The sequence below is a fragment of the Halichoeres trimaculatus genome, unplaced genomic scaffold (genome assembly GCF_033239565.1).
Source record: "Halichoeres trimaculatus isolate MK-OKI-2021-1 unplaced genomic scaffold, fHalTri1.1 fHalTri1_scaffold_9, whole genome shotgun sequence".
NCBI lineage: Eukaryota > Metazoa > Chordata > Actinopteri > Labriformes > Labridae > Halichoeres > Halichoeres trimaculatus.
Genome location: NW_027437188.1, coordinates 15,212,649 through 15,232,509, shown reverse-complemented (window position 1 = coordinate 15,232,509; position 19,861 = coordinate 15,212,649). Strand labels below are relative to the sequence as shown.

Sequence of the window (19,861 nt, the reverse complement as noted above, 5' to 3'; positions counted from 1 at the left end):
AAGCAAGCTAATACTATGTACAACTAGGAAGATAACCTTGTAAGGATGTTTTGTGTCTGATAAAAAAAATAAACTTTTGTGCTATGGAAAAAAAATACTATTTGATCAGATAACTAAGAAAAAAACAAATATTTGCCTCATGTTTAAGATGATTCATGCCCTGCACACATACATCTGATGTGGTCATGTCTATTTAGTACAACATTGTGCTCTTCTGCTTAAACAGAGATTGAGAACGATTTAGCTGCAGAATAATAATGGATATCATTGCAGAAAATAAAGATATTTACAGACAAAAGTCATCAGTGTTGCAGTGGTTAAAATAAAGTATGGCGCATGATCTGGGAGATGGCTGATGTGAGAAACCGTCAGGTACACTGCAGTTGTTAGTTAGGAGGCTAACAGCCTACCGCAAGTCAGCCTCTTTGTCTGTAGTTAGGCGTCCAAAAGTTAGGTCAGATCAGGGTTTCAATGTGGACTGTGTTGATAAAAGGCTTCAAAACTCTGCCTTCATAATTAATGGGTGACATCACAGATGCCATTTAAATCTAATTTACAATTGATGGCTGTTTGCTGCCTGCCTTACAATAATGTTTAATAAGGGGTATGTGAAAAGTACATAATAGAGTGTAAATCTTCAATGAAGGAATCCTGACACACTTAAAGGTCAATCAAGACCACCTTGGTTTTAACCTCAAAACAGAAATATTGGACCTGTGCAGGAAACTTATGAAGTACCAGGCTATACTGTTAAATGTTATTGGTCATTTTTATTGCCTCCTAGTGCCTCCCTAATTACAGCTTGCATATCAAACCATGCACATGTCTTAAGAAAGATAATTAATAAAAGACAATAGAAAACCAGCACAAAATAACTGTCTGCGAATGAGACATAAAGCGGAACCTGTCCTGCAATGATAAGTCCTGCGAAAAAAAACAGCAAGAGTGAAAGAGACGTTAAAACAAATGACTCAAACTTTGGCTGGGAAGCTCAGACTTAACTTCTGCTGAAAAGTTGCAGAACAAATGAGTAAAGATGGTTTACTTTAAATCCTTACCGGGATAATAAGTGATGTTTGATATGAGCTCTGCAACACTGACACTTCTATCAGTAATGTAAAAAAGCACACCACTCTCTTTTCTTTTAACTTATTGTTCTGAAAGAGAAAAGATCTTAAAAGAATGGCTGCCAATTCAAACCCTCCTCTGAGAATGATTATTATATGCTTCTCTCGGGCGATATTTACTTCCACAACTGAGTCATTGTACTTAACAGCATGTCTTGAGTGCTGTTGTTTACCTGGTATGAAAGAGGTATTCTTGTAATGATCAGTGCCATTAGGCAGGACCTACAGAGCTGTATTTCTGGGGTCAAGTGCATGAGGAAAGGTAATCTCTGCTCGTCCATCTCCTTCTTCTCTGCGTTACTTTGTCTGCTCTCTCTTGCTCGCACAAACATCTCTCTCTGTAATGTATTCTCACTCAGCCTCTCTCATAAAGACTTCAGTCAACACCTTTCCTTGCCCCTGGTGCAGATGAATAAGCACTTGAGTCTGGAGAAAATTAAACATTAACGGTGTGTCTCTTTTACACATCACTCTCCATAACAATCTTCTCGTTTAGCTCTCAACACCACTCTGCTTCCTCCCGACCGAAACTATCCAGCCTTTCCAGGGAGAAAGATGGGGAAGAAAAACATATTTTGTCGACAAGCACATTTACATAACCCTCCTAAATCGGAGCTGGCCTGTCATGTTTGCTGCTCATAACCTGCTGCTTATAATCCCGCCTGCATCCTCTTCTGATCCATAAAAAAAAAAAAAAAAAAAAAAACGGAGCGGCCAGCCACTTCAACAGCTGCCAGGACTGCCATCGCTAGCTCCTGCTAAGACTGGGGCCGTAAAAAGAGGAGAAGTGAGGAAGGAAAGGAGAGGAGAGGAAATAAAAGAGAGGAACAGGGTAATTGGATTGGGGGATCTTCTATTTGGCCGGGTCTGCTCTCTGTCATCATGCTCCAGGCCTGGCTTCTCTCAGTGCCTACAGCAGGTTTCAAACACATCAACACACACACACACTCTCACATACACACACACACACACACACTGTCTATCACACACATAACTCTAAACGTGTTACTGAACTGAATCGCCAGTTCAGAAGGCAGGAGGCAGACTGTGCAGGGAGTGTGGAGTGGGTTTTTTTCAGTGTCTGTGTGTGTGAGTGTTTGCATACTCCCTTAACAACTCACTAAATGGTTAAACAGATTACAGAGCGCACTAAGTGGATTGTCACAGCTCTCTATCGCTTGCTCAGGGTGTCTCTCCTGTGATTAAGAGTGGCCAGATTTCTCTCTTTCTCAACACACACATAAATCAACAAACAGAACAGTGAGTGAGGTCATTCTCAGTAAGTGGCCATCACAATGACAAAAAAACATTATCATCCTTTTCTGCCGCTCTCATATCATCCTGACACTTGAGTTGTTGAATCCTCCAGTTATGAAATAATACGTTACAAAAACACCTAACTGTATGAATGCAATACGTTTGTTTTTCATAATAAATTCAGCAGATTTAAGTCTGGTTTAGTTTCTTCTAGTTCCTGTATGAATAAAAAAAAACCTGTCAAGAGATAACAATACACCCTTGAGCGGGTGGCCGGGGTTCGAGTCCAGCCTGTGGCCCGTTTCTCGCACGTCGCTCCCCACTCTTGCCCACTTTCCCACTGTATCCACTGTCCTCTACTTTATCATTTAAGTCAAAAAAAGTCCGAAACTAACTTTAAAAAGAGAGATAACAATACAATCTACTAGGGGTGTAATGGTACACAAAAATCACGGTTCGGTACGTACCTTGGTTTTAGGGTCACGGTTTGGAACAGTATGGAACAACGCAAAACCATTTGCTTGTTTAGCATGTTTATTAAACCAAAAACTTGCCATTATACAGCGAGGGGGGAGGCTCTTCAAGCTCCGGTTGGTCGTTAGCAGCAGCCATGATGCTCAATTCAGACACAAGCTCCTGTGGCTACGGAAGCTCTTTGATGTTCATCTTCTGATTGGCTCACCGTGAGACGTCACGTCCAAATGATATGCACATGATCGCAAAGCACAAATCACAGACCACTTTCCTCATGAATATTTAAACGCCTTCCCTGCTCAGCCAATCATAGACAAGTACTCACATGAATATTAAAGAGCCATGTGCAGCGGCTAACGCAAACTTACTGTACTCGTTCGAATACAGCACTGTACCGACCTGAATGGCCTTATGGAGCGGTTCGGCACGGATACATGTACCATTACACCCCTTTAATCTACATGACTGTGGAAAAACTGAATTTGGTTATCCTTTGATAAACTTAAATGCTTCACTAACAGTCCGTGGTGAAAGCACCTGACAGAAGGTGTAACCAGGAATGGTTCTAAACATAAAGGTGATTGAAGTTGTGATGAAGCTACAATACATATGAAGGAGCACAAAAAACCCCCTGCACAATCAGGGAAAGGTACCAAATTAGGGACTTTAATCAGTACCGACTGTAGTACCATGGTACCAATTGAGATAAAACCGAATGGTACCATTTTTCGGTACCTGAATGCATCCTTGTGACTGTGAGGGAGTGGAAGAGTAGGCGATTTTCCATGCAGGACATGAACACAGCATTGCAAGTTTATACATTGAGAAATAAAATGTTAAATTGAAAAACTTTGAGATTTTATTATTAAACAAATTAATATTTGCTAACATCTAAACACACACAAAAGTACAAAAAAATGGTACCACTGAGTACCGATACTGATAACCAGGTAGCTGGCATTATTACCGAATCATTTCAAATGCAAAAGGTATCCATTCCTATGCATGATGAACTAAAACTTCTCCATTGGCAGTGTTTAATAGCCCAGGCCAGCCTCTTTTTCTTATTCTGACATCTTAGTGACAGCTTTCTTTCTGCAGTTTGACCTGTCAAACCTGCATCTCAAAGTCTCCTCTTTGCAGTAACTGAAACTAAGACTGCTTACTACGGCCTCTTTCAAGCTGTGCTTGAAGGTGTTGTCCTGTGAGCTGCTGACTAAAACGTCTGTCCATCTAATACCTGTCCACTTGCTGATCTCTTCTATCCACTTGCTGCTATTCCACAAACCAGGTAGCTGTTCACCATCCATCAAAATGATGATATTAAATGAAAAATTGTGATTTTTGGTGGGCTGACAAACCATTATACTCCACAGTGCTTCTGCTGCACACATTGTTAGTGTCAGATTTAGTTCAAGTCTTGCAAAGTTCTTATGACAAGCTGCTTAGAGATCCTGCAAAACACATCTGGGGATTCTGCCAACATCTGTTTTTCACATGATAGGAAACTTTGCTGGGATTTCATATTTAGATATCCAATAATATAATATTTTATGTATTAAACATGGTTAAGCACAAAAGACCTTTAAATAAATTTTACAGATATTTTAGTCTGGAGGATGATACACTACTTTGCCGCTATTTATCCCTTTCTTATTCAGTAGTCATTAGTTTGTTTTTATGAGGGTCATCACCAGTAAGTAATAAAATTATAACTTTAAATCAGAAGAGAGCCATGGTTTCCTCCACGGGATCTGCCATGTTGACCCAGGAGCAGCACACTGACTTTCAGGTACAGACCTGACAAAGGCAAGTTTATGAGGGGAGTCTCAAACTTAACTATGAGAAGTGTCACAATCCTGTATCAGCACATTTAGAATGTGAAAGTGCAAAATGTGTTTGCTGCTCCCTTTGAGTTTCTCGGACACTCCAAGGTCTGTAGAAATGACCAATACAGGCTGTCCAGTACAGGTCTCAGCGGGTTCCTCTACTGTCTGGTGAATGTGTGTTAATAAGTGTCCATGTAGTGGAGATGGAGGTCATACTGCCAGGCTGTTTTCTATCCAATCTATGCTCATTATCTGTGTGGAAAAAAGCAGCTGATGACTACACACAGCCATGGGCCAAGAAACAATGCAGCTGCACCGCTCTCTATGTGCATGTGTTGGTCTGTTGAGGGGGGGTGTTTGTGTGTGTGTGCGCACACTGTCCACTCTTGGCATGTAGGCATCACTCCTATTTCACCCACCCTCATCCAAACACCCAACCCCCACCCATACAACACACACAAACACTTTCACAACTACTCCTCCACAGCTTCACCCATGTCTCCTCTTGCTCCTGGCCACTGGGCTACCCCCCTTGACGCACACACAAATAATACACACACTTACAACTCATTGATTTAAGTCAATGTGAGTGTATCCTAACCTTCTGAGGACCGCGTTTGAAGTCTCTCTTACCTCCCCAGACCCGCTCCCAGAGCCAGACACAGCCTAGAGTCCTGCAAGAGTGCAGAAAACACACACAAACACACCACTAGCAGCAGCAAGTGGTCCCATTCACACCACCCATGCACACACTCCCAACAGGCTGAGAGGACGCCGCAGGCTGGGGCTACATCGGCGTAAACACACACGCAAACACACTTACTTTCTCTGTGTATTACCAACACTAATGAGCTGATAGATGTTCAACAGCGGCGAAGAAGCAGACAATCATTTCCTCAGAGTGAGGTGAGGAGGGAGAGAAAATCAACAGCGGTGAGTGCGATTGTGTGTGCACGCTTGTGTCTAGGGTCTTGTTTTATTTTCTCTCTGCTTCACAGCCTCTGGGCTTCCAGAGGTTAAGGCTGAGCGATGGTGCAAAGCTAGCCAAACTGAGGCCTGCGGGTCCTGGAGAGGCCCCTGTGGCAAGGCTGGGTTCTGTTTAGCTCGTCAAGGGAAAACACAGTAATGAGGGGAATTACTAAACAATCACATTTGCACAAAGAATAGGATTGGGCGGGGATGATGGGGACTGAATTTTGCACAAAAAAAAGTCAGGAGAATGTGCTTTGTTTTAAAGACATGAAAAAGGAACTCCACCCTTTTAAAGTAATCTTTTTAATGTTGAAGTTCTGCCCCTCAAAAGCAGAAAAAAAATCTTAAATGGCGTTTGAGACAAAGACATCAGAAAGACTTTAATGAAAGGTGCAGTCATTTCATTTCTTCAACCCCAAGCTCATTATACCGACTGCAGATTAACATGCTCAGGGAAAAGATGGCTCTCTGCTGCCATAAGAGGTCCCCGCACTGCCCTCTGAGCCTCTGCTGCCCAGCCTCTGCCCATCTCCAACTGAAATGACATGAAATTGAGTCTTTTGGACCAACGCTCCTCCTGTGACCTGGCACTGACAAGGAGTTCAGCCTAATTGGACAGACCTCTCTGATTGTGATTGAGGATGTGGAGTAAAGCAGTGAGCAAATGGTCTAGTGCTACCTTGGTGAGCAGTTAAAGGAAAGCAAGGAGGACGACCAAAGTGAAGGCTAAAGACTTCTTTTGAAAGCAAACAATTCTTTGACAGAGGGATCCAGTTTGAGGATGTCATGAAACGGGATGGTATAATTCAACATCTACTGTAAATTCCACAACTGGAGAAAACCTCCACAATTTCTCTGCAAGTTCAACCAATTGCATTATTTCCAACACAGGCATCACCATTTGTTTAAATGAGCTACTTTGAAACACTGATTCTCTTTAGTTATCAGTGCTCTATACACACCTGACATGTATGTTTATTGTGTCTTTGGAACCCTGCATGCTTGATACTCACTCATTTTGCTGTGAAGGAGGCTGAAGCTCTATTACAACATGCGCTAAAGTGTGACTGTCTCTCTTTCATGAGCTTCATAATCTGTCCTCAGATTACAGCTCCTATGTTGAGACTTCATATGGTTAATGGAATAAGAATAGATCCAATACTCAGAGGCCTGTTATAAATGTTGAAACTTTTTGGTGCCTCATTTTGACTCTATTGACCAATCAGTGGCTGAGTTCCAAAGTTCCTTCCAACCAGATCCTCTCCTTCACTTGTTTATCAATGCTGATTTCAAAGAGTGTAACATAAGATTCCTCTGCCTATTATCACCGGCTTATAAAAACACAGCAGCTGAAATAATGGACAAAGCATTGGAAGTTTGACAATAAGTTGCTTTACTTAAATTTGGATGGCTGTGAAATGAGAACATGCTTAATGCAATTAACTTTCACTTTTACGCATATTATTTAACATCTTAAAACATAATTTGCTCATAGTGTTGTTGAAGGACAAACACCTAGGCTGAGAGAGCTGTTTGTCCTCTTACAACACCATGAGCTGATCACATTTTAATAATCGCAACTACGGAAATGTCTGAAATATCTAAAACTTTGGAAATCTGCAAGTCTATTTTTTTTTTCCTTTTAATGGTTAAAATACAAATTTCAAATTAACTCATCCAAATAGAAGAACAGTAGTTATGCATCAAAATTCAAGAACTACAGGGAAAAATTATTGTAAAACAAAATTATGTATGCTATGCTATGCTATGCTATGTATTAGGGCTGGGTGATGAATTGGAACAATAATCAAAAGTGACATTTAGAGCTTCAAAGTGACGTAAAACTGTAGTGTTGGTTATTTCGGTTTCCCCTCACTGCATTTTTCTCACTACTAATGCATTATCTCCTTTAAATACACAACTGACTGTGTTGTTACACCACAGGCAGCCAGGTGTCGCAAAACATGAAAGCTGCCAAAAAAACAGCAGAAGAAGAAGGGCTAGCCGTGTGACACTGTCCCATCCGGCCCGCTTCACAGAAACGTCATGGAGGAAATTCAAACACTGAACCAACAGCACAATGAAATCAGGTTATACCCAAAAGGACTTCAGTGTCACGCTTGGACACTTTTGGCTTCAATATGGAACACACTCACCAAAACAGTTAAGTGCAAACACTGCAAAAAACAGTTTGTGTCTCCAAAGGTACCTTTTTTTTCATGTTTTCAATTCCATTGTTTAAATAAATTAACTTGAATTGTTTATCTGCTCGTGTTCATTTCAGTTACTTGTTCCAAATTTCAAAACTGAGTTGAGAATGGGATAATATTGCTTTAACTGAAATTGAGGTAGAGGGTTCAGCCAATCTTGTTTTTGATTTTTGCCATCATTGTCCTACCCAACTATATATGTCCTTTGTGAATGAGCAGTTGTGTTAAATTGCCATACAATTTAAATCCATGTGTCTTTGAAGGGGTTGTGTTCATTACAGCAGAGGGCTAATCAAAAGGTTTGGAGTGGTTTGTAAACTGAACTCAGTGTTGCACAAACAAAACACAAGTAAACAATCTTGTGGGAAAAAACACAACCTTGAAGAAAAAGGCAAACAAACAGTTTTTAGGCTGGTTAAATTCTTAAAGAGGCTCTTGTGTTTAAAGCCAGAGGATTAGGCTCAGCAAAGCTGACCTACTGACCCTGTACACTAGTCTGGGTAAACACACAGACACTTAGAACACACACACACACACACACTCACAGACATATACCCCACAATCACCCACTTACCCTTTGCCACTAGTGAAAGGCAACAAGATCTCTTAACAACAGCTCGTCGTTTTCAATAAATTTTGCATGAAAACATGCCGCTGGAGCACCAAGTTGCCTGCTGTCATACTAGAGGAGTGTTAAATGTTTAATGACGACAACACCACACACATGCGCTCACACACAGAGTTAGTGTCAGGGTGCTGCTCTGAGGGGCCCCTCTTTCATCCTGACAGACACTATAAAGCTCCTGAGCCTCTTCTCCACCCCGCCCCGTCATCAACATCACACAGCTCCACTCCTCAGCCACCACCCGGCGAGGAAACCTGGATGTAAATGAAGCTGGAGTGTTACAGTGTGTGTGTGTGTGTGCATGTTTTTGTGTGAGAGGTGAGGTTCACAGGCTTACATGAAGACCCGACCCCTGTCACCATTAAGAGAAGAAGAAGAAGAATGGAGGAGACAGGGAGGAAAGAAGTGGTTTGTCACAAACAGGATATACTGTAAAAAGCCATGTTTTACATATTCCTGAAACATCTCACTGCTTCTGTCTTGCTTTTGCTAAAAGAGGAGTCGTAAGGCTGCCTCACAACTGTGGAAGCATCAGGGGAATAACAGGAACATTTATGTCAGGCAGCTTTTGGACGGTAATAATAGCAAATCAAGGACCCCAGGTAAAAAGACTAAAATTGAATTTTACTCATTAATTTTGGAAGTCAAGTGGAAATGAAGTCTCACCAGCTTTTTTCAGCATGTCTCAAGATGTACATTAATTACATAAAATGAACTGTTTCCAGCACCGTGTGGTTAACTGTATTACTCAAATTACTCAAATATCAAAAGTAACCCTCAAAGCATCAAAGCTTTTTGTTTGTTTGTTTGTTTTTACAACTAAATCTCAAAGGAAATCTGTTACATCTTTGGAAGAATGTTTGTGCCTAAATATCCATGCAACAAAAATGATCTTTGAGTAAGTTTTTCTATCATTAATGTGGGTGTATTTTCAGAAAAAAAAAATGTAACACTTAGTACTTGTGGTCCTTTTACATGCAAGTTCAACACATGAGTTTCATCCTTGTGGCTGAGCCGTAGGTTGCAACCATAGACAGTATAATAAATGGACGTAGACTCCCTGATCCATCTGTTTCTGGAACAGGTTTTCAAAGCAGAATGACTGGTGCTGCCATATTGGAAGTGAGGTGGGCTTTGAATCACACTAACAGCTATAGGGCGCCTGTCAGTCACATTAACTGAGCCGTGCCTCTGACTGGGCGAACTTGGGATCTTAATTTCTTCTAAACTGCGGAGTTAGAAAAAAAAAAACCCTCTGTACAGTGTGTGCTGATACTGAAATTAGCGATTCAGACAGGAGACCCTTTTTGTACTAGACTGTAAATAGGTTGATTTCTGCTGTGAAAACATGCACCGATCAATCAGTGCTGATTTCTTTAACTTTGGGTGATCAGTGATCAGCCCATCTTTACATATGAAACTGATCTTAAATACCTCCAGGAAGGTCTGACAGCCAGCTTCTGATTACTTTTTGCCCTGAGACCTAAAACTCAGGACACTTTTTTGGTTGTCTGTGTTAAAACATAAAGATATTATTTTTTTAACAGGTACTGTTCAATGATTTTCAATAAAATAAGATTGGAACATTGAAGGTATATGCTGTCAGTTGTAAAAAATAAAAAAAACTGTAACGGCCCAAATTGGTATCGGCAGATCAGGCTTTTTAAAGATCGGTGATCGGCCAGAAAATTGTAATCGGTACACCCCTACTGAAAACTGCTTTTTTTGGTTTTGTGTGTATGTAACTTACAGTACTCATGGAGCCAGCCTCAAGCAGACACTCGAGAAACAGCAGAATTTAGCACTTAAATTGCAGTAGCTCAGCCCATAAAGACTTGGATTTATAACAGAAAGGTTGCTGGTTGAAGTCCAACAATTCGGAATTGAGCTGATAGCTGAAGAGGTGTTAGCAAAATTTGCTGAGCACTACCAAGGAGCCCTTGATCAAGGCACCATACCCTCAAACTTCTCCGTGTTGAACGTTGCTTTGGACAAAAGCACATGCTAATTGAAACTGTAAATTGTAAGTGTGGCATCACTGTGAAACGTCACCGAGGGTGTGCCTACATGTGTGTGTGTGTGTGTGTGTGTGTGTGTGTGTGTGTGTGTTTTTCTCCTTTGCTTTCATAAAAGACACTGATATTATGTCATTACTGAGTTCAGTGTAAGGGTAAAATGCTTTGTTAAGGCATTTCAGCACAACCTGCAGCAAAATATGCTTGACAGTGGACGTTTTCAATCAACAAGTTATTGTGGCCGGTGAGTAAAAAGTTCATGAAAACATTGTCTCTAGCACTGTCTAGTAGTGTTTAGGTGTACACTACAATGACAACATCCAACAACAGCTTCACAAAAAACCCATCCACTCAGCTTCTATGTGCTTCTTTCTTTAAATCATAAATGAAAGAGGCAAGAAACATGACCGGGCGTTAAAGTGAAAAAAGACACTGTTGGTCTTTTTTTACTTTCAAGGAGAAATTCACGAATTAAATGTGCTACATAAAATAACATATACAATATAGGGATTGATCAGTGCCATTCCACCATCACACACTGGCTGGTTAAAAATACTTGTCAGGACAGAAGATAGACGGTTTGAAATATATTAAGACCGCCACAGGTGGAAATTCACACGTGCACACAGACAAGCTAAAGCGGGGTCAGAGATAAAGGGAGCGATTTCTATCGATGCTGAAGGATATTGAAGCCTTAATAAGAAAATAGATATAGTCTGCTGGCCTTACATTTCACTGTTAGCTTTATTTGTTTTACTGATACTGATCTAAGAAAGGCAATATGTAATAGCTGAAAATAAATGCGGCACTTTCCTTTAAAAGCACATCACTGTGTACTGTTTACACTGGGGAATGGTGAGCCCTGGGGTGTTCATTGATGACCAATGAATCACCCATTACAATGAAAATCTGTTGCTGAATATAAAAAGTACACTGAAGTCTAAACAAGTGCAATAAACTCTTACATTATAACTTAAAAGTACTCTTTTACAAATTGAACGTTACTGAATAAATGAGAAAACAGCTTGAGTGTTTTATCAATGCTCAACCTTTGATTCTACTTTCTACTTTTTTTAGTTTTATTTTGCACAGTTAAACATATGTTAAGATTTTCAACCACCAAACTTGATCAGAGATAAACACAAATTCTAGATACATTTTTTAATGTTGAGTAAGTTTAATAGTTGGAAAAATGAAAAGTCTTTTGTATTTTTCTTCTGGACATTTCTACAGTGATTAATTTCATGATCTATTTCACTGCTGCTTTATCAATAGAGACAGAAGAGAGATAATTTTCAGTGTGATCAAACAGCTGTCTCAAACTTATTATGCCATTCTGTATGTGAACAAACTCAATCTAATCAGAAGAGAAAAAGAAGTTTTCCTTTTGAAAAGGTAATGTGTGGTTTCCTCTGTTTGTAGAAACAAACATCACATTAATCTGCTGTATTAAGATGCAAGACTTTACATTTTTCAATCATAAACTTATCGTTTTTTAACAAGTGGAAATTATTTAAGTTATCAGAAAAGGGGAATTAAAACAAAGTTCCAACAGAAACTCAGTACCAGTTAAAAAAATGATCTCCAACCATATTCAAGCTCACCTCAGTGGACAGGGATTGAGGATCCTACTCCAGGGGTACAGGGAGGCCTCTAATGGAGTTAAGTAGCACTTTTAAAGGCTCAGTACTGTTTTCTGGTGTATTACAGCCTTTGGAAAACATAAGCATGCAAGTGAAAATATCATTAGCCGAGATTGTTTTTTTTAGGTATGAGCACAAGAGATATCAGGGTTGCACAAGATCTGGTTATGTTTCTGTGCTTATTGCAGCCAGACTCAGAGGATGAAAAGTGGTGTTAAAGTCATCAGACATCTTCTGGTGACCAAATCATACTGTAAGGACCAGTCCAATGCTCCTACCATCTACTCTTCTGTATTTACGGCCTCTTCTCTTCCCAGAGGGAATTATATCGCATTACAAGGCCGGTGTAGTCGAGTGCTTGATTGCAAGGGGAAATAGGGTAAGAAAGGGGATGATGGACTGATGGATGGGAGGATCAAGTGATGGATGGACAGATGAAGGAGCCGAGACTGAGCTCCATATCCAAGTCTACGTTTAATAAAGCAAACGTCCTGCACCCTGTGGACAGCACTTGTTTGTTGTGTTTGTGTCTATCCCTACATGTAAACATACATGTAAAAGCTCATTCATAACCTACCCCTTTTTGTCCGCCTTGTCCTTAGTCTTGTCCTTGTCTCTGTCCTTCCCTCTGTCCCTCTCTTTCTCCCTCTCTCGGTCATGGCCCTTGCGGCGGCTCCGGTCTCTGCTGCGGCTTCGGCTCCTCTGGCGGCTGTGGCTGCTGCTGCGTCTGCGGCTGTGGGTTCCTCTGCGGCTGTGGCTGCCACTCCTGCTACGAGAACGCCGGTGGCGGGAATGGGACCTTAAAGACAGTCATAAAGCAAATGTAAACACATCGATATAATGTGCCTTTTTTGTTTCAAGTATTATCAAAAAAGCAGCCTGAGGTTTTCCACTTACATAAGTCTAAGTACAATCTATGAGTCAAACATAATGTACTTTTTTTACACAAAGTCATATTCACTCTCACTTTCTCTGGCTTGTTGAATTTGACCATGAGCTAATCGCTGCCTGTGTTTCAGAGAACACATTGAGATCAGTGCAGTAATGTGGCTGTGAGTGCTTCACTTATGCATGCGTGTGGCCGCAGCAAGAGGAGAAAGAAAGAGCAGCAGTCAGTGCAGTGGAGTGTGTTTTCTCAAAGAACAGCACGTGTTATGAACTGTAGGTGATTAAGTTTGAAGATTTATTAAAGAAATCTCTGTCAAAGGCCACATGGATTTCTCCCTGAGTGAGAGCAGGACTGCACAGGATGTAAGTTTCTCATGAATTGGCAGATCGACACATTTCTTTTATATTACAAATCCTTCTATTGTTACTTCTCTCACTAATCATAACCATGTTTACTGTTTCCTTTATTCATATGAGGTCACCATCAGTGATCAACGACTGGAGAACCTGTTGCTTTCTCCACCACGTCTGATAACCTTTAGTCTGGCACTTGCTCTGCTAGAGGATCAAAGAGGGAGGTTTTCAAGTATGTTCTTCCTGTTAATACATTGATTAAAAATGCAAGGCTTTGTGACTAAATGTGCAGCTGATAAATACTTGGCACATAAAGGAAAGAAAAGCAGTGGTCAGCAGGGTGGAAACTCGGCTGTGTGTATGAAGAGAGAAATGCTAAAGGTGTGTGATGTGTGGATTAGGGGGACAACAGAAGTGAAAGAATCAGAACTGTTCTCTGTGATAAAGACTCAGTTTCCCATGAGCACTATCACCAACATCACAAGAATCTGATTCTTGCTAAAGCATTTGCTTGTTTTAGAAGGAAATGAATGGAGGTCAGATCGTCTTTTAACACCATCTGTCTTTGTTCAAGACAACTTTTAGCGGGATGCAAAGGTAATGTATTAAAGGTCCCATATTATGCAAAAATCACTTTAATGAGTCTTTTAGTTAAATTTTTGGGTCTTTGTCTTTCCTCCCAGCCCACAATATGTAATATTTAATGAAAAAACCTGTACTTAGTAGTGCTTGTGAATGTAAAATCCTGACCTAAAACAAGCTGATTGGATTTGGGGGATTTGCCGACATCAGCAATTCCCTTTTGGGACCAATCAGGAGCAAGTCTGACCTGATTAGTTCACCGACGCAGATAAACCCGAACCCCCACCCCCCTTCCCGCTGCTGGAGAAAACTGTGCATGTGTGTGCCAGTCACTTCACGGCCGGCTGCTTTTCCAACTTTGGACAGTTCAACAGAGGGCTAGTGAATAGACTAGTCCTGAATCCAGGTGCATTACCAACCATCCACCAACAAACCTTGGACCCTGGAAATGTGAGTATTTTAAATGCTGTGTGCTGTGGAGCAGATGTAAGAGCTTTTCCTCAGTGTCCCCCCTGTCTCTGTGTTAGCTTCAGGATGCTAACTTTAGCTGTGGTTAGCCTGTTGTTTTAGCCTGTAATGTTACAGTAAACGGGCTTCACTGTTTTCTAAACATTGTGCACTCAGAGCTCGTGGCGCCGCTCTCAGTGATGCTGAAGAGCGGGGCGGTATCAGCGGTGGCTCATTTACATATGAAGGTCACGCCCACTAAATCAGAGCGTTCTGAACAGAGGGGCTATGAGAGCCTGGAAACAATGCTGCTGTGCTTGATTTATTGGCTTTTTGGACCAAAACATGTTACAGCCATGATCCATATTAAACTGCAGAATAGGAGCATAATATGGGACCTTCAATATATAATTACAAAGCACATTTGTTTGAAACGTGACAACAAGCAAACTTCGGGTAGTTATTGAATAGAAGGTGAGCACACTATCCGTGTCATGTTATTGAGTGCTCAGAGATGTGTATGTAGCTGAATCGTAGTTATGTCCTACCAGGCTTATCTACCAACTCTAACCTCACAAGCAGAGCAAACATGACCTGGCTCTTTACTTTTATTTACAGACTTGAACAGACCACTGCAGAATACCTGCTGCATGTGGGTTGGAATGAACATTATCACAAACAGCTTAACTCATATTTTAACTCATACTCTATCTCTCTCATGTCAAGCCTTCTCCTGCTATCATGACCAGATACTGAGAAATAGCATGTAGCAGTTTTAGTGCTGATAATCTCATTTTGAGCTGCAAATTATGAATAGACAAATGTATAAAACTGAGACTATTTCAAGATCACTTAAAAAGTCCTGACAGAGCTTTTAAGTCATTTGTAAACACATGAAAAGCAAAATTAACATAGAAGCTAACCCACTGACAGACTTAATGAACGAAGATGATGATTGGAAGCGTGTTTCAATACACCCAACAGACCATCACCACCACCACAGATCAGCTTCATTCAGTCAGACACTCACAGAAATGTGCTGTGAAAGAAAATGAAAGACGTCAAATGATATTTCAAAACCAGAAACAATGAGGATGCAAATGAAATCCAGGCTCATCAAATCCTTAAAGACATGGAAATGATAAGTGTACGCAGAGAAAAAATGTGTTGAACACATCTGTAAACAAAAACTCAATAGGATAAAATGTTCCTGGAGTGAATCGATCCACCCTTCAATGGATGGACCACATAATGCAATTATATACAATATACACTGTGCCACACACACACACACACAGACAAACTCACACACACCGCTCATACACAGACAGTGTAGAAATTGAGCCAATTAGAGGCGGGCTCAGAGGAGGGCCTGTCGTCTGTATTGATCCTGACAATGGCCCTCTGGTCTCGAAAAGATTTACGGCGGGAGATTTCCTCTGTTAGTTATGACACACAAACATAACCCACAGATGCACACAGTTACACACTTAAAGCAGTAAAGAGAATACAAAACAAACCTCTTGCCTTAATATACACCCAGACCCATTTTACCAAAACATGACCTGGTATTCATGTCAATGCCCTTTTTTTATCAGTGGAGTGCAAATGTGTGTGTGTGTACATCCTGCCAAGTGTGCATGAGTCTGTGTGTATGTGTGTGTGCGTGTGTTGGAAAGACAGCGATTTGAAGCCCCTGTAGAAATCGGCAGCTGAGATGCCGTTATTTTCCATCATCTATCATTTTATTGATTTGTCTATAAAAACAGTCAAACCTGCTGTCCACCAGCTTTATTGCTTTCCCCTCTTTATTAGTTTGCAGTTTGGGACATCCAGAGCTGTCTCTCTCCCGACAGAAAACTAATCTTTTCTTCAGACGCCTGTCGCCATCCTAACAGACAACACTCTGACAACTGTTGCAATCAATTAGGCCAGCGCCATCCTGATCACTGGAGAGTTACTGTGCTAGTTCAAGAGAGAAAAACTCCCTTTAAAACAACAAAAACACATAAAAAACAATAATCTGAGGCTCCAATATGGTGCAACCTAGAGTTCATAAATCTGTTCTATAAACAAAGATCAACCAACAGCACCACGACACTGGAAAATGATGCACTGATTCAATGACATTAAAATTACCTGAAAATTTTGACAGTTGATCACATCTTGGATCTTTATGATACATTGATTAAAAATAACAAGAACAGCAATGTCCAACATAGTCTCTCAAAGCCTGATGTTAAATCTTCAATTTAATTTCTCTTAATTTTTTGTTGAAACTGCAGTCCAACCATTTTTGAGACTGGAGCTGAATTAATCAATGAACTCAATTCATAGTAAAACTTCACTGGAGATCCCGGACCTGCCACTCTACTATCTGGGGTAGCTTTACCAGAAACACATACTGAATATCCTAAGAAAAGAATTGGGTAGCCTCTGAGCCTATATTGACTAACTGGACTCATACTTGTGAATCAGGACTCATACCTGACTTCAAATACTGATGACTAGGACTTGGACTCTGATTTATTATATACAGCCAAAACAATTTATTCAGTCTGGAAGAAGTGCTGACTTATGTGTTCACCTGCAAGAGCATTCACATTCTGTCAAGTCTCTGCCAGGATCTCTAAAGCTGCGCCCCTAATTGGACGTTTTACTTTTAAAGACTTTAGAGCAAACATAAGCAATATCTGTGCTTCATGTTCAATATGTAAAGAAGCATTAAGGAGAGGACGGAGGCTGACTTCATCAGAAATCTGTCCGGGACAGACCCAGAGCAGTAAGTGAGATGCTGAAGTAATTTGGGCTGTTTTTCCAGCTAACAGTTGCTTTAACTCTTCAAACCCAACAACTGGGTCAAAGATGTTAAGTTTGTTTTAAATTGTAACTAAAACCTGGGATTTACTTGTCCTTTGTAATTCTTGAAAAGTGGTGCCACTCAGAGAAAAGGGTATCCCTGCAAGAGAATCGAGTGTGTCTGTGTTATAGGAGACATGATGTTATACTATAAAACTCCATAAGGACTGGTTTCATAAACAGGTTATCTGATCTGATAGGTTCACTTATCTCATGGGTAGGGGTGGGTACCTAATTAGGCACTTTTATCGGTACCGACAAAATTTCGTCTGTAGAACCGAGTACCAATTCACTTACAATCAAAAGGTACCATGTTTAGGTACCTAAACACATCCTTGTGTGTGGGAGTGTAAGAGTAGGAGATTTTCCATGATGGACCTGAACACAGCATTATAGCGTTATATATTGAAGACTACATATGTCCAATTGAAAAAATATGAGATTTTATTATTCGACAAATTAATATTTTTCACCACATTAACACACAAAAGTACCAAAAATTGGTACCGCTGAGTACTGATACCGATCGCCAGGTACCGGGCATTGGTATTGTATCTTTTCAAATGTGAAAGGTACCCATCCCTACTCATGGGGATGTCTCAGACTGTTTTAAGGTGAGGCAAACTTGACATAAAAATTGTACGGTTTAGACTGACAGACAGATGTAGACTTGGGGTCAGGTAGCTTGACAACAATATGGTTATGTCATATGGCAACCTTACTCAACCAAATCAAAATATAAAAGTATACATATATGTGTTTAGCGGATAGAACGTATAAAACATGGACTGTGAAGTCACCTGTCTGTACCTGGAACAATGACATGAAGCCAATCTGCAGACGCAGCCACGCTGGATAAGACTTGGGCTTTGAGCTTCCTTTCTCACAGCTGTAGGGAACCGGTCAGTTACGTGAGCTGAGCTGCGTCTCTGCTTGGACAATCAGATGACCATAATATCTTCTAAATCGCCAAGTTAGATAAAAATTCACCCCCTGTACAATGTGTGCCAATAGCAATATCAGCTTTTCAAACCCAAGCCATTTTGTACCAGCCAGTAAATGTGCTTTTTAATTCTGTAAAGTCTGTTTTTTGGTTTGGTGTATATGTGGTTTGTGGTCTTTCTGCAGCCAGCCTCATGCAGATTCTTGATGAGCAGCAACTTTGAGCAATTCCACATAGGCTTCATTTCTCTAAACTGGATGACGCCTCTTGATTCAATACGAATCTATGGCAGAATGAGTTTTAATGGATAAAAATAACTATTTTACCAACTTCAACGATAGTTTCTGCACTTTGTGAAAGTTAAAATATAAAGAAAAACACCCTCAGCTCAAAAAATAACATGATAAGCTGCACTGATTTGTAAAAACATGGGATTGTATACTCTTGTTGCATGTTTTGATCAATAACCAGTTTAAAATTTACGCACGTTTGCTATCAGATATAAGAATATAAACAGCAAACCATTACAAAGAAATAATCTATGAAAGGATGAAAAAACGATGAATAATTTTCTTATGTATTTCTGTCCATCAGTCAAACCTGGTACCCCAGCAGCTCCACACAAAGCATTCGTCAAGGAAGTTAAAACTGCCTCTGTGTCAAATGAATGACTCATTCATTTGCTAACCATTTCCCCTGCATTGACATGAACTCCAAGGTTATTCATACACCACACTACAACTGTCTAAATAACTTCTTACTAAATAATATCAGGCTCATGGCAGAATAGATGTTTGAGCTGACACTTTACGGTGGCTTTAAAATAATCATTATGAAATGTTCGATCCAGAGGCAGAGGTTGGAAGAGTTTAGATTATTTGATTTAGCATATTTGATAGAGTGGAGCTGAGATTAATCTAGTCAGAGAATCACAGATAACTGGGAAAAAAAAGGAAAAGAAAATCATTGGCATTTTTGGAGGTTTCGAGTCCCCAGGCGAGATAATCCATCAATGACTCAAACAGACCTTGGAATGAGCGAATCTATGTGTTGACAATGCCTGCGTATGTTTGTAATCAACAGTACATGAGGGGAAATACAACAGACTTGCACTGTTCCAAGCCTCAGTCTTATATTTACAGCCAAGCAAATTGTGGCCAGAAGCAGCAGATGCAATAAACACAATCTCTCCCTCTCTCCCGCTTTCTGTTTCCCTGTCTCCCTCTGCTTTTTTCCCTCTGATGGCAAAGAAAACAGCCCACTTCTGGGGTGTGCAGCAAATTAAATTTACTGTAGTTAATAGAGTGAGCCTATGCTGCTAAATGTCAATTTCCTGACCAAGTCCTTCCCCTTGGAGAATGATTAGCTAATTTGAGGCTGGGGATAAATGGGCTAATGCAGGACACACACAGATAAACAGCCACAGTTGGACCCCATGCCAAGCCCTTCCCCTGCTTTACATTTCATTGGCCTTATTATCTCTGGGGAAAATGGGTCCCCCTATGGCCTAAACATATTTTCATTTCTAATAAAAGGCCCTCGCTGGTAGCCCCCACGCACAACCCCTCCCCACCCTTATCCCGCCCAATACCCCACACACACTAACACACATCCACTGCCCCCTCATACCCTGCTT

General features: G+C 40.6%; 1 protein-coding gene across 1 annotated transcript in view; it reads right to left on the bottom strand.

Moving 5' to 3' along the window:
• The window catches only part of rsrc1 (arginine/serine-rich coiled-coil 1), a 153,019-nt gene that overhangs the window by 110,404 nt on the left and 22,754 nt on the right, over window positions 1–19,861 (bottom strand). The window contains exon 4 of the mRNA XM_074680161.1: window positions 12,730–12,951. Coding sequence (XP_074536262.1) covers window positions 12,730–12,951 — 222 coding nt within the window. The remainder of the gene's footprint in view (window positions 1–12,729; window positions 12,952–19,861) is intronic.